General features: G+C 34.3%; 1 protein-coding gene across 3 annotated transcripts in view; it reads left to right on the top strand.

Moving 5' to 3' along the window:
- The first annotated feature begins 6,556 nt into the window (after positions 1–6,556).
- LOC123707060 (RNA-binding protein fusilli) overlaps positions 6,557–16,616 on the top strand; it is a 70,983-nt gene continuing 60,923 nt past the window's right edge. For all 3 annotated transcript variants that reach the window (XM_045656834.1, XM_045656833.1, XM_045656832.1), the window contains exon 1: positions 6,557–7,156. In XM_045656834.1, coding sequence (XP_045512790.1) covers positions 7,028–7,156 — 129 coding nt within the window. In that variant the 5' untranslated portion in view covers positions 6,557–7,027. The remainder of the gene's footprint in view (positions 7,157–16,616) is intronic.

The raw sequence follows: 16,616 nt of genomic DNA, 5'->3' as shown, positions 1-16,616 counted from the left end.
AGTGCTTCAACACAAAATGAAAGCTACAAATTATCTGATGCGTGTCCAGAAGGGCGTAGACCGGTCGAGTCACGCATCGTCGAAATGCATTTATTTTTATTAAGTAGTTTTGTAGTGTAGATTTCGTAATTGTCCTTATGAATGAGGCTAACTACCTAACGGCAAGACTCAGATACCAGACGCAGCCTAAGAGTGTCTCCCGTACGTCAAAAGTGTAATGGATTTTGACACACGAGATTCATAGTTTACTACATTTTGCGCCAAGTTTCGTTTCAAAATCTCACTCTCACCATCAAATGGGTATTTTGTAATAGAACAATTGCTTAAAGATTGTTTTCTCTGGTACACCGGTGGTTATTCGTATACCATTAGACAAGGCCTATGCCCAAGGGGTTCCAAACCCAAAAGACTCGTCCACTGAACTTATTTACTTCATATTATAGTGCTAAATATAGTTTACATTGGTAAATCTCTTTTTAATTAGGTTAAAAATATAGTACATACTTTTGTGTGTTGAAAATAAATATACATATAATTATTTTGTTGTATTGTAAGATCTATTTATTGCTTTGGATACACAGGAAAACCAGTACCAATAATAATAGTAAGAGACACCTCTCAGCCTACCTCTTCTACTAGAAAATGGCGTAATTACTTTACGGTTTAGGTATATCTTGTTATCGTTAAATTTTAAAGTATTTTAAGACAATGTTAAGTATTTATTCAAACACAGATAACATTATTCATATAGATCTCCCTGTGGAAGACTGGATAATGTCTAGTACATTACATACATATGTGTGTCAAAAATGCGTATATGAGAATTGTACTGTGGGATAGTCAACATCTTTGGATTATAAATTTGATCACTATCGTTATTAATGTTAGTTACGTATCATCCACAACTTGGTTTTCGTTTCCGACAAATGTCACGTAAAGCCGAACTAAGGGTTTTACTTTTTGGTCATATTGTTACAAGTTATTAAATACAAATGTTGTTTAATAAATTCGTTAGATAGATATCTAAAGTTTGTAATTAAATGATAAAGAAACTGTGATAAAATTTCACTGTTTTATTTCAGTATAACTTTATCTGTTTTCCCCACTTTTCTGTATGTTAAAAAAGTTACTCAGATTTCCAAATCCGCCTCATAAAAGTTAAATTCGCTTAAAATGTATTAAATCCCTTAACATTCCATTGGTAAACGTAATATGCTCATAATGTTACATCTGTTAATATGTATTCCATGTAAATGGCGCGGAAGCGAAAGGACCTGTAAATTATGACCGTGTAAAAAATAATGTTTTAAATACGATGTCTGAATTAATTTTACTGCAGTTATGTAAAACCTATTATTATTGAATAACACAGACCCGAGTGTATTAAATGCCAAAGTTACTATGTAAGTAAAGTTTTATTTCCATATGGTGTAAATATTTGTCTCATTTGAATCATATAAATCTTTTTGATTCTTAAAGATTGTTTGACTGGAAGGATCTTGTTTATTTCCACATGGAAAGAGAACACTTTATACGTTTCCTATTGGAGGAAAGAGTTACGAGATACGCGAACGCTGTAAACGCAACATTTTCTCTATTGGAATCTCATTAAAATAATGAATAGTTCCTTCTGATCCTCAATTCCATCCATCTATTTACGGCAACTCATTACTGGAATACATAAAATACTTCGTCTTGTTAACTGTTTCGCATTAGTTCTGAATTTTATAACCTACCTCCAAATTGACGATGCAAATATATTTACAAAGAAAAAGTTACATTCAACTGTCTTCTTATAAGAAATATGTCGTGGTAAATATATCAAATTATAGTCGAAAAATGACATAATCTACACAAAGATGACTAAAAGATAGATGTCAAAAACTTATGTGCATGCAAAACTTATAATATAATAAATATAATGGGTAATATTGTGGGTACCGAAATAGATTAAGCATAAATAGAGGCAACAAAAATTTACATGAATTATGAATATTGTGAGATTAGGTTATGGATGCGAAATAGACTAAGTACGAGCAGAGTGAGTTCACTTAATATTTATACAATATATATGTATATATTGCTACTGTACGTGTGTATATCACTGAACTCCTCTTAAACGGATGGACCGATTGAATGAATTTTTTTGTATGTGTTTGGGTGACACGCAGGATAATTCAGACATATCAGCCCGGCAGATGGCGCTGCTTGGTAATTAGGTTAATTTTCTATACTGCAACTAAACAGCTGGTATATGTATAAATCTTCTGTGCATGCGTTCGTAATAAAACTCCTAAACGACTGCACAGATTTTGATGAATATTTTGTGAGTTCAAGTGGAGTCGAATGATACATTGTTATATATGTCTTTTTGTATATCAAACTTGTGAACAGGACAACGTCTGTCGGATCCGCTTAGGTACTAAGACTGACTTAACATAGAAAACTAAACCCAGGCATAGCTGTAGTCAAAAGCTCAAGGTCAAACTGGATAGTTAAGGACTACATTTCGAAATCATATTAGGTGTGTGCTCGGTGGGTCGATACCCACAGGTTTACCACAGCGTCACCGTTGCACCGTGCAACGCCTTGCGTAATCCTGGACTCCCAGATGCTTTAGAGGGGAACAGCGTCATACGTCCAAAAGACGGGATACTGACGTAGCCTTGCAAGCATCGTACCCGATCCCCCCAGCTTTACAAATCAGCCCTTGCTGTGACAAGGTCCACTCCACATCATTCGTGGCCATAGAGGACCCTGATTACATCGGCTAATCGCATGGGATGCGGACAAGGCTATGCAGTTACCGTGTCCTGCCTTGGGTGATTGCTGGTGGCGCTGTTGGGTTTTAGTGTATGCACAGCAGCGATTTTACTGTCGCACATAACCCTTCATCACGAGAAAACCGTGACCCGGGAGAGTAATGCTTAATTTTTTTAAATTATATTTTGCTATAAATGTACTAACTTGTTTTCTGTTACATGTATATTGTTAATCTATATAAGCTGTTTTGGATTTCTGTATTGACTAAGTGTTTTGTTTTATAATGTGTATGTTAGCTGTAAGATTACTAGTAATTAAATAAATAAACTTTTTCCCCCACGAAAAATAAGGGGTGTCGGGTATGATTCCCGGTCGGATTGCAAGTTTATTTAATTTAAAATTTGTTCACTGTCTTTGGAAGGGTTTTACGGTATCGGACGAGTGTTTGAACCATTTTTTATTATTTTTTTATGGAATCTCGCTGTTGGCCTTAAGGGCCTTGACAACTCAGCTCGGGCTGTTTTGGTGAGCGTAGCTCGGCCAGATTGGCGTTTTATCCCGCGGCTACCACAAGGGCATCTCCTGCGAGACTCGGACCTCGGCTTGGGCCATCGCGGGGTGGTCAATCGCCTAAAACGCAGGACGGAAGCTCACTGAGTGAGCGAAGTGCGAAGTAAAGGTCCTCGCCTTCCGCGGTGAAGGCGGTTTTTTACCATAATCTGTGATTGGCTATTTTTATTATTATTGGCCGCGCGGGCGGCTTTTAATATATTGCTAGCTACTGAACCATTTATGGTGGGCACGGTCGTATTTATATGTATGCAGGCATCATACTTCAGAAAGAAGATTATGAGATAGGATGTAGCAGTTCATCCTAGGCTGACGATGGCATTTGTAAGTGGTTGGCAATTCAACATTCTTTTTTTTGGGTGGAAAGCCTTCACGAACCCAGAAGGCCCATCATAAGGTGTTTCATCCTCTGAATAGCTGAGGGCTTTAAGTGTAGACCACATCGTCCACATCGACGGAAGCTGACGGAAGTATTTTCACCTCATTAAAACCAAAAAAGAAGCAGGTGATAAAAACAACTTGTTTACATTAGAATTTTAGTCGATAGGAATTAATTACGAAGCGTACAGTTAATTACATTCTATTTATAGAAATTTTCTGAAGGCTGTTAGTTAAATTCAAATTAAGGTATAGTATATTTAGTAGCTATGAGCAGTGTTAGCATAGTGGCTTCAGCCTCCGACTGTCATCCCTGAGGTTCGATTCCCGGCTGCACCAATGGATTTTATTTCTATGTGCGCATTTAACATTAGCTCGAATGATGAAGGAAAAGAATAGATCGTGAGAAAACCGGCTTGCCTTAGACCCAAAAAGTCGACGGCGTGTGTCAGGCACAGAAGGCTGATCACCTCATTGCCTATTCGATAAAAAAAATGATCATGAAACAGATATAGAAATCTGAGGCCCAGACCTAAAAAGGTTGTAGCGCCATCGTTTTTTTTTTAATATTTAGTAGCAACAGAGGTGCGCATGATAAATTGCTACTAATTTGTGTCACAGACAAAACACGATAACGTCATTACTTGAGTAGAAACTCCTTTATTCTCCACATGATAAATTTTATTGGTAATCATAACAAACAAATATACTGTATTTACAATTTTCTTAACCTGCATGATAAAAATATAAAAAAGAAAATTAAAATGTTTGGTACCTGTGACAGTCTACCTTTAACACTGGCATCATTTCCTCGCTGTATTGCGATACTTATTCGTTAAGCGAGGAGAGCTCCAGCTCTGGGGTCCCGGTATTATCTACCAGGCTCCAACTTTAATCTTTAATTAGCGCCTCTACACTTAAACCCTACGGCCCAAGAGTCTTTACTACAAGAGGAACAAAATCGAAGATGGAGAAAAGATTCTTATATTTGAGCCCTTTATTATTTTCTGCTTTCTTCTTTTAATATACTTATTATAAAACAATGACGAAACGGAGTGGTAAGTATATTTTTTTATCTGGACCGTAATTTGACTCCAATAACCCTTGGATTCGCCCTTGCAACGCGTCTTTCGATTTTCATACTCCTCCCAGGGTCTTAACTATCCCTTTATTGGGTATAATAGAGTTGTTTCTTTTCAGGAAACAATGGGTGACAACTGAAAATCAATTTCCTGTGTTAAATAGGCTATTTACTGGAAAATCTTTATACAACTCCACATTTTGAAACCGCCGGGCATAATAATATTTGTAAGGTATTCTTTTCATTGCGTTTATTTCAGAAAATAACAATTGTTTGATATAATAAATATAACGAACCAATCTGTTACAGTATTGAATATAACAAATAGTAGGTATACAGAAATAGGTTAGCCATTCAAGAAATGTGTCACAGTAATCTGAGAGGTAGGCGTCCATCTTGGATTAACGATCCAATGAACCAATGAGAGAGAGCAGAGGCGGCGCGCTCGTTGTTTTATAAACATTCCTAATTTGAACTTGGAACTGATTTGCGCGGCATCTGTCAAAACAAAATCGTTAAAAAACGATTAAAAAAAATCTAAGCTACAAACAAATTAAATAAGTTGGAATTTACATCGTAGTATAGTTTTTTTATCTCATTTCTCCCAATACGTGTCACATAATTAGTAAACTAAGTTATTAGCACCTAATTAGACAGTTGCCTATTGATAATTAGTATTGACATCATCGTAGGTGTTAAATACGACCGGGATGACATATGACAATTTATGTATGGAAGTGACCAAGCATGAGTTAATGTCATAAATTTACACCTGAACGATTATATTATAAGCAGGTCTGTAATTTCTAAAAATAATAGAACATTCACCAACAGCGGGATAACCTGTGATAATAAATGTTCAAACGGGACATAATAATAACGTCATTAATTTAAGATTATTATTTAGCGTCATTACAAGTATATCTACTTAATTTAACAATTTGCAAAACAATTCTTTTAACTTAAGTGCTTACATCTCTTTCTTCCAAATTGTGTTAACGCTAAGAAGAAAAGAGAGAAAAAGTGCGGTACCAACACTGATTGTTAATTATTAAGGGGGTAATTGTATCGAATCTGTAGCAATTGAACCTAAGGCCTCATGTAAAGATCATAAACAAAGACCATCTAAGGTTTTTACATGATCGACAGGATTTACGTAGGAAAAACTAATAACTCCTATACATACAAAATAAAACTTTATTTCGTTCATTTAAGGTGTATTATACGATACACAAGAATGGTATACCTATGTTGATTCAGTCCTATAAGATTAAATTATCAAATTCTATAATATATTTTTTCCAGTATGTTAAAGTCAAATATGATTTTTTTAAGGTGGTAGGTATTTGGAGTATTAACCTAATTGAAACTTGTATACATCGATTTAATAATGTCAAAATAAAAACTTGATAGTAATAGGTAGATGTGACCGCTCAGGTGTGAACTGATATCAATATATCAGAAAGAATAATCTCCAGAGATACGCAGATAATTCCTCCAGCAACAAACAGCGGTTAGCCTTCACGAATTCACTATCAAGATACCTAAACGAAGTTATAATTGATGTCATACAACACGTTAAGTCTGAAAATAATGTAGGTAGCATGTAAACTCAGCATTTTATTGTTGTTTCAACTAAAAATCGGCGTGACGTGATATCTCATCAATGATAGCGCGCGGTTTGGCAACGCCGCACTCACCTGGCGTTTACCTGCGCAGTGTCAACAGGGGGGCAAGCTTGCGGAACGTCAGTCGATCCAGCGATAGCGACGGTTGCCGCCGCGTTGACCTGTCTCTAATAATATTTACTAATAAATAACCTATTCAACAGTTCTATCTAACAATTCAGACAATCGTCGAACGTGATTTTAACGTATTAAAGCCAATCGTTGAACATTTCGAATTTAAATACCGCAACGCGTCCCAAAAACTCAAAACCAGCCATCCAGTCAGTCCGAAATTTCAATAATCGTACTTCAGACAGTGAATTTTGTGATGTGAATTTGCAGATTTGTGAAACGGCTTACGTAGACATAGCGGTAAACGCCGCACGCAACTTCTTGGTTTACATTGAGTAACCGACAACAGTCAGGTTTCTTAAGTAACTCGATTTTTGGATGTTAGCGTCGTAAAGGCTTAACCCGTTAGTCAATTAGTATGCAAGTGTGAAGCGTCTCTTTGGCTAGTGTTAGGTTAGGAGGACTGTTGTGTTGCTGTAACTTATTGCATGGCGCGATGATTAGCGGAGGCTGGGTGTGCGCACTCCACGTGCGGACAGCAGGACTGGGAGGTGCTGCCCTTGGCTCTGATGAGGAGGAGATCGTTTACTTGGCTTATGTACTCATTGATGTCCAGACGAATCAGGTGGGTTGTACATACTTATATTAAAGTGACTGTGATAGTATGACCTTTATTTGAAGTATGAACTATAATAGCCATGCAAGAATGCAAGAAATGCGTTTACTGAATTGTAGAAGCTACCTACAGCTTTATTATTACAGAAAACGTATAAACTGTAAATTATTTGTAACAGCATTAAGATTTGCAGTAAAAACAATCAATTCAATTGTATGAAAAAGTTTATATATCCCTAGGTTCACAGACTATAGGAATACTTATGTATATTGTCATCTATAATTTGTACTAAGGTATGTACAGACACGGCAATCATAGAAATTCGCGCATAAAAGACAAGACAACACGTCCGGAACGCATTCAATGCCAATGATACAAGACGTTCATTTACTCGACTATTGAAGGAGAGTTTTGTTCTTTAAGTACATTTGTTTTGTGTATAAACAAAGGTGAATGTTATTTTTTACTTAATACAGTTTAACTCCACCGCGTCTATGTGAATTTTTCCCATATTATATTTAAAGTAAATACTATTTTTAGGTAAAGTTGTCTTTGACCTGATCCAGTGGATGCTCCTCAAAGCATAATATCAAAGTTAAAAAGTTCTGCATTGTTTAAAATAACTCTTAATAAAGGCGATTAAGTTGCGCGTGAGCATAAATTTCCGTATTGTGATGGCGAAATTTTTTAGAAAGATATATTTTGCTATGAGAGGGTTAGTGTGACTGGTACGTAATACTGGTGTCATATATTATGTATACGTTAACTACGAATTATATTCCGTTAATATAATTTTAGAGCGCTCCCGTATGATTGTTGTTAAAAGAAATAGGGATGTTGTCGTTGGTCAGACTACAGACCGTAAGGACTGACTTCGCCAGACGCAATATACAAGCAGACTATATCTATAATAAATAAAATAGCTTAATATCTACCCGCTCACCGTCTACAACCTAAAAATACGAATTAAGAACGGAGATGTTTCTGAGACCGAATATGTAGTTCACATTTCATTCATTCACTCACTCACCAACTCACTCACTCACTTATACCCACACACTCGCTCATGCACTCAGGCGTGTTGAAAACAGTTGAAAAAACAAAAATAATAAAAAAAAGGTGTAATTAAATTATATTTATATACATATTTTAAGAACTTTAAAATTAAGTTGAATTTGTTTAAAGCTGGGATCCCTGACGCATAAATTGCAATTATAATTAAGTTTAAAGCTGGGAACACTGGGTGGACAGATATTTTTTTATTTAAAACGGTTCCTAACTCTTACACAATGAATTGTTGTCGATAAATAAACACAATTTTATTTATAATAAATTAAAACGGATTTAACAGTTTTTAGTAACACATCTCTACACATGAGTTAAAGCTGCCGGAAGGTATTACCATTTTTATCACGGGTCTTTGTCTCTTTATTGTTAAGGGATCAACGGATTCCCAGACCCGTTTTATAAAAAGATCAAGACCTGTTTGAGACGATCACCTGTTAGACACCGTAGCTTAATGGTGGTTGAGGGTTGTAAATAAAAACTGTCATTAACAGTAGTGGATTGTAGAAAAATGGCGTCATTTTATGGTTATTTTAAATTCTCTTTGATTAGTTAGATTAGTTGTGATACTAAAATATTTGTGGATTTTTTATATCTTCGTTTGATATAATAATAATAACATAGGCCCACAACTTACCAGATATAATATACTCACGAAATATACAAATCTTAAAAATGAAATCAAAACGACGTGTACCAAGTGTCAATAGTCCCTATAATATTTTCCAAATCTGTTCAACTATTAGATCTCCCGAAACACATTTGTATCATTCTTCAAAAAGCAGTTAAAATAATACGGAAAAAATAACCCCCAAATTTCTACAAGATTTACATCCCATATATTTTTAAGATTATACTCACAGTTTTGGTTAGGTTTTGTAAGAATTAAAATTATTAATATAAAATAGAAGCGAACATAACAGTTACTGCTGACCACTGAAGTATTTCCAAAACAATTCGGCTTATGGTCCTTCAAGATGGGCGTACCAATTCTTAAAAGGCCAATTCATTTGCGAGCCTTCTAGAAATGTCCATGTATCACTTAACGTCAGGTGAGCATTCTGTTCGGTTACCTCCTATTAGGAAAAAAAGAAAAAAACCATTGGCACTGCAAACTTTTAAGGTCTGGCCCTCAGATTTCTGTATCTGTCTCATGATCATTTGTATAACTAATTAGTCAGTGATCGCCCTTCTGTGCCTGACACACACCGTCGTTTTTTGGGTCTAAGGCAAGCCGGTATCCGGTATGTTTTCCGTCACCGTTCGAGCGAATACTTAATGTGTACGTAAAAGTCCATTGGTGCACAGCCGGGGATCGAACCTACGACATCGCACGCTGAAACCACTAGGCCAACACTAGGAAAAAAAGACTCATTACTTCAAATGCAAAACACCAATACTTTTAAAACGGTGTTTAAAAAGGGTTTAAGTATGTAAATGTTTTAACCCGGAAACGAAAGGTCAAGCTTGAATCGTAATTTGTACATAAATTATATTGTAAGGAAAACTACTGGAGCACTAATAATTACAGGAATAATTAGTTGTTACACTGTATTTAGTTCAAATGTAAGTTCAGATTATGCATAATCTATACATTTTAGCGTAAATTCAATACGTAGTTAAACATTGAAAATATTTGCGCAATTGTGCTCGAATGATTCAAGGTAAATAAGAAAAATAGATGCTGAGAGAGCAATCCCGGAGTAGAAAGTCGAAAACTACATTTATATGAACTGTCATTTTCATACAAATTAAGTTTTCGACCTTCTACATACACTACTGTTAAGGCATCTTGACTAAACCCCCTGGACAGCGAAGGAAACATGTCCATACTAAGAAGGTTACAGATAAAAAATCTTATTTCCAATTCCTGAAATTTTGTACATGTTGCCAAACTCATCGTGACTGGCAGAATGGAGAACACCAGACCTCCAATCGATCAAGAAAAGGCCCTAATAGGTCTTAACTTCACCCGGGCGAAGACAGGGGAGAGTGGAGAAAGATCTGCATAAATATCACCAGCCCTAGTAGAATGGGATTTCGGACGGAATATTCATAGTTGAGATTTAGTGCAATATAGTAATTCCATATGTCAAATTCGGTTGAAAAAAAAACAAATTGATAGTTTGTAAGTTCTGAATATAGTCTGTAAATACTGTTGCTATGGAAACGAAAGACGAGACACGCGTTTCGCTTGATGGTCATTGGCCAAACGATGTTCGTCGTCCCATAGAACGAATCTCGTCAAGCCCATGACGTCATCGTTTCGTTTTTTGCTTCCGTCGCGGCCAGGACGGTTGCTTTGAATACGTCATTGTGTTTATTTGGTTAATCAAATTGTACTCTTACGAATAAAATATTGGCTAATTGAATTTTTAATTATATGCCTAAGTTTCGTATGTATTTCTCAACATTTCGAGTACCTTAGTATTAATTTCGCACGGTTAAATAACCAGGTTGTGTAAATAAAATTCAATTAGATGAAATAACAGATGATAAAAGACATAACTGTAAACAGATTCGTCCAGCTGATGACATGACGCGTGCTTTTTAATGATAAGTTCTGGGGAAGAATTATAAGTTCTGCAATTAATGTTATTTTACGATAAAATATTAACGTTGAATGAGACAATTATGGTACATATACATTTAGACGTTTAAAAGAATAATACAGATTGTAATCTATAGTATTTATAAGCGCGTAAATACAGATCGCCTAAGAAATTTTATTACCTAAGAAAAACTATTTGACATAATGAAAAATAACGTTTTATTGAGAGGGTAATATAGCTTTATAAATTGTTATTGAGTAAATAATCATTATGGTATCAAAAAAGTCACACGTTAGTCCCACACATAATGGTTGAAGGTTAGTTGAATCGATGATGGTGTAACATACTTGTAAATAATGTCCGATCTGATCCCAATAATATCTTGCAGTTTTATTTCGTCGAAGACTATTTGTGATCGAAATGTGTTTATTTTAAGACTGATAATTGATACGTAAAAAACTTGTCTACGAGTTAACATGGCATCGACGCCATCTTGCCTAAGGAAACGTTTTGGCGGGTTATTGATAGATATATATTTTACAAATTATATATATTAATAATACAATAATTTGTGTAGGTTTATTGATCATCTGAAATTGTTATTTAAATCCTGTCAAATATCCCATTACGTTGTTTCAAACATAGACTCAATATAAGAAAAAAATATCAACGCGGTAAACAGCATCAGCTTGACATAAATGTCACTTTGATAGGTCTGGGAACGTTTCAATTTAAGTTACTGTAAAATATCTAACAGCGTAAAACCGATAAAAAATGCCTTAACTTTTGGCATACCGGCCTTAATTTCGAGACTTAATGCCTCAGTAATTACACACAGCTTCCGTATTTGTCTCGAATTTCTTATGAAACGCCAGTCGTCGTTGAAATCTGATTTTGAGTTTGAAATGTATCCAAATCTGACTAAAACAAATAACTTTGCATTTTAATAAAGGAAGTAACACAAAAACAAACACGTTCTAAGTAAATTTAACGGTTTTCATAAAAAAATGTGAATCTAGTTGTAGTTACGCTTTTAACGTCCCCTTATAAAGCCCCCCAATTGGGCTTAGACGTCCTTGGGTCTGTTGATTCATTAAACGTAGGTTTCTCTAAATGTGAGGGGTCTTGGTGGAAAATTTACCTCGCTATAACTATGTAGTGTATGGGCACTATTCACACCTGTCCGCGGCAATTACTGTGTATAATAAAACCACTCTTACGCCGCAATATCACTAGTAATATTGTAATGTTTCCATATTATTAGTAAAAGCGTTTTTATAGTTGGTCTATTGGAAACTCATATTTCAGGTGAAAGGCTTTTAATATACTTAAAAGACATCGTGAGGCAACCGGAGTGTATTAGGCTAATTACCTACATGCCTATTAAAGAATAATTAATTATCACCAAACAGGTATATATCTAAACGAATCTGCGGCCTATATCTAAAAGGTTGTAGCGTTATTTTCTTAATATGAAGCTATATTCACCATTCGTTCCTTTGGTCACTGGGCGTTGTTACGATACCAATTAAGACGAAGTCCCAAATTTGGACAATTTGTGTATAAAATGTTTAACAATCGATTTTTGACGGTTGATGGTTCCTTCTAGAACCTCCCCATGACTCATGTCTTCCCCAAGTCCAAAATGAATGTTATATATATTCTTCCATATAATAATAACACATACGGTGTGTAACTATAATAACTAATAACTCACACTTTTACACCACCACACAACACAGCCAAATTACGTATTACTTAGATAAATTTATTGAATATTTTTCCCTTTTGTAAGTGTTTAAATCTTTTTGTAAATATTATATATTCCATATCTGGCTAGTGTAACTGTTTGTTTTTAGGTATATATTTTGTTTGTAGTTGCGAAATACATAAATTTATCTATCTATATATATATAAAAAGAATCCCTGTCTCGGCTGGACCGTTTTCGCTAATTCTTTTTTGTGATATTTGTTATTGTCAGGCGAAGGTTATGAAAGAAAAAAATAAGAAAAGTACGCGGAAGATTGGAAAATATAACAACACTTAATCACCATATTAAGTAATCCTGACTTTTGTTACGATAACAATTTCTTTTTTCGGTGCATAGCGCAGTTACTATTCAAGCTTTTGATGTAACCTTATGCCGTTTGGCATAACATTGCCAGCAAATATCGTCAAAGAGGACGTAAGAGAATTTAAAATGGTTAAAAATAAACGCTTCGATCGGAGTTATTATATTGTAATATTCATAGTTAAGACAGGACAACGTCTGTCAGGTCCGCTAGTAAATAATAATTGTTCTACTCATGTACACAAACATAAAATGCCGGCAATGAACTTGCGAGCCTTCTGGCAATCTAAGTGTTTATTGGTATCACTTGTGAACCCGCTTGCCTCACATATCATTAATAATGCATAGTGCATATGTTATAACTTATAACAAATATTTTGTAAAACAAGAACTCTAGAGCTGTGTACATATTTATCTAGCTTTGCAAACAGCGAGTATGAAAGATATACCACGTTCCAGTAATTCTAGAGATAACGAGATATTATGATGCCTTAAGTATTTAAACCGATTATTAATTAATTTTAAATGTTTCCATTAATTAATTTAACATTAATGATTATATATGTTGAACACGAGTTACCTGCATAAGTCGCTAATGGTTCGGGTTTTATCTAACCATGACGCTAATTATGTGGATGTTGATAATTTTCGCCGAATTTGAGGATATATTTGAAGATTCGGGAAGACTTTGTTTTGCAGTATCAAAATCAATATAACTTTATTCATATAGGTTAACAAGTACACTTTAACATCGGAAAAGAAGTTAAATTAATTGTAAATTTACATTAACTAGCAGTTCGCAAGTCAAGAGCGTAAAGCGGGAACGAAACTTTCCGTCACTGTTTTTAATCGCTAAGTTTTGAGTTATACAAATTGTTTGAACTGGAGCAAATCAATCCCAATGATTGGGATAATTTAAATATTCGTCAAATTTATAATTTGATTAATTTACTTTTAACGAAAGCTTTGAATTTATTTAATGATAATATATCGATTGTATGGGAGTTTGTTGTAAAAACCAATACAATGTCCATATAAGGAGTGGTTTACCTTCTGAGTTAACTGTCGTTTGTTAAATGTTAAATTTTAGTTTTCTTTTTGTCTGTATATAGAATTTCGATTTTGTGTGGACCTAAACACTAAAAACATCCAAAACTTAAGATACAAATTGATAAATACAAAATACAAACCAAATTTAAAAAGTTTATTTATTTTTTAGTAATCTTACAACTTTACAATTATAAAACAAAATACAAAGCCAGACTGATTACATAGATAAACAGTATATTTATATGAAACAGAAAACATAAGTAACATTGATAGACAAAAAATGAAGGAAAACTGAAATTTAACATTAAACAAACGTCAATTAATATTAATAATATTAATTTGGTCCCTGTGGCAGTGTATTAGTTTACTTCTTCGCTGTACTGCGGTGATTATTCGTTGAGGAAAGCTGCTCTGGTGTCACCACTACTATACACTTGAACGCCACGGCCCACGAGCCCCTCCAAAATATTAATAACTAACGAAGCCCGATAGACGTAGTTAACTTAACTATGAATATTGATTTTTAATTGGAATAATTAACAAAAAATGCTTTATGATATACAACATTCTTTGTTTTTCTGACGCGTTAATAAATAGTTTTGTTGGTATACCGACACTGGAATGTATGATTTTTCAAAATTAATGCCTCAAATAATTAGCGATCGTGATTATGTTAATGTATTTTATCAGTATAAATACTGCGATCGAAGAATTTGTTTTTAAATGATATTTATTTTTCTTATATCCTTTTTGACGATATTTGCAACACGCATTCTGTCAAAGTTATGCCAAACGCCATAAGGTTACATGAAAAAAGTTTGAATTGTAAAAGCGCTATGCACTGAAAAAAAATTTGCTATCGTAAAAAAAATATTTTAAAATTTTCTAATTTTCAGCGCAATTTTCTTAATTTTTTCTTTCATAAGAACCTTCTACTGTCAATAACCAACACAACAATAAAAAGTTAGCGAAATCGGTCCAGCCGTTCACGCGTGAACGAGGGAAAAAGGGATATATATATATACATAGATAATTGTTACACACAATCTGTCAACACAGATTAATGTATTTAAGAATCGACTGTTTCACACATTTGTACTTATTAACAATAGACATTTCATTTATTAGCACTTTGCGCAATCGATTAGATATTACATCGTTAAGTAGGAATTGATAAATATCTTCATTTATATGCCTTTAACAGTTCATCAATAATTCATATCATATTGAACCGTTTTATCTTAGACACTGTTTCAAGTTCGGCTAGACTATTTAAAACATTTAGGAAACTATACCGTATGTCGAGTTATTAAAAGGCCGGCAACGCATCTGCGAGTGTCCATAATCAGCGGTATCACTTAACATCAGATGAGTCTTCAGCCCGTGACATAATGTCTCGTTTCTGAATAGTCCACAATTAACTGATTCGTAGAGTAGATAGTATTTTGTTTGAGCAGTGTTGGCCTAGTGGGTTCAGCGTGCGACTCCTTGAGGTCGTAGGTTCGATCCCCGGCTGTGCGCCAGTGGAGTCTATGAGTATATAGAGAGTATATTTAACATTCAATCGAACGGTGAAGGATAAAATCGTGTGGAAACGGGCTTGCCTTATACGCAAAAAGTCGACGGTGTGTGTCAAAAGGACGCTGTGCCTATTAGATTGACCGATGATGATGCAACAGAAACAAAAGTCGGAGATAATATTTTAGTTATTTTCACTGGGTTTATAATGAAGAAAAAATAGTATATCATTGCATCATTTTAATCCGACACAGTAATTAATGAAGATTATTCACAAGGATATAACAAATGGGTGCAAAAAATTGGTTTCAAAGTTAATTAGACATTAGGTCTTGACCGTGAACAGTTTTTTTGGATTTGGTACTTAATACTAAAATAAAAAATACTAAAATTACATTAAAATTATAAGATTAAACACTGTCGCCTAACAAATTTAATCACAAATTATCAAAAAAGCGCTTGTTAAAGAATGTTTAATGATATGTTTAGGGATGTTAAAACCAATAATTTTCTTAACCTGGCCAGACTAACGGATAGGTTTGTATCTAATTCTTTCAAGGGGAAGGTGAAATATTAAAGGCAAATCGCCTTTATAGCCTAAGCGAGTATTTGGACCATAGATTTAAGGCCCTGTTCCAGTACGAATTTCTGTGTCAGTGTCTCAGGGTGGACTGCGGTACGCAATGGAGAGCTGGAGCACTGAGGCGCGCCGGCCCGTAATAACAATTAGTTATGTAAAACATTAAATTAATATAATTTTATGAATTTTTTTCTGAAATGGATTACTTGAATTGCGATAAAATATATCGTGTAAATTTCAAAATCATGTTCTATATACATTTTCGTCATAAAATGAATTCGAAGTGTCAAAAATAGGCTATGTTTGGATTTTTTTCTATCGAGCGAAGTCATTTAAATCGTGTATCGATCTTTTAAAATGGATACATAAACTACTCAACTCCACCATATATTTTTTCCATTCGCCATACTTCAAGAAACGATGACGAAAAATGAAAAGAAATAATGTGCTATTTTGGAGTTTGGCAACCTTTAGGCCCTTAACAGCAATTGTAAATAATTTAACTTTGACATTATTTTATTTTCTTAATAAGAGACATTGTAAAAATTTATATGACATTTGCATACCTTTTTATATATTACTGATTGTGCCGTTATTTGTAGTTGATCGATCTAAGCACTGTACCACTATTT

Source organism: Pieris brassicae, chromosome 3, assembly GCF_905147105.1.
Source record: "Pieris brassicae chromosome 3, ilPieBrab1.1, whole genome shotgun sequence".
NCBI classification, from domain to species: domain Eukaryota; kingdom Metazoa; phylum Arthropoda; class Insecta; order Lepidoptera; family Pieridae; genus Pieris; species Pieris brassicae.
This window is presented reverse-complemented; position numbering and strand designations above follow the sequence as displayed.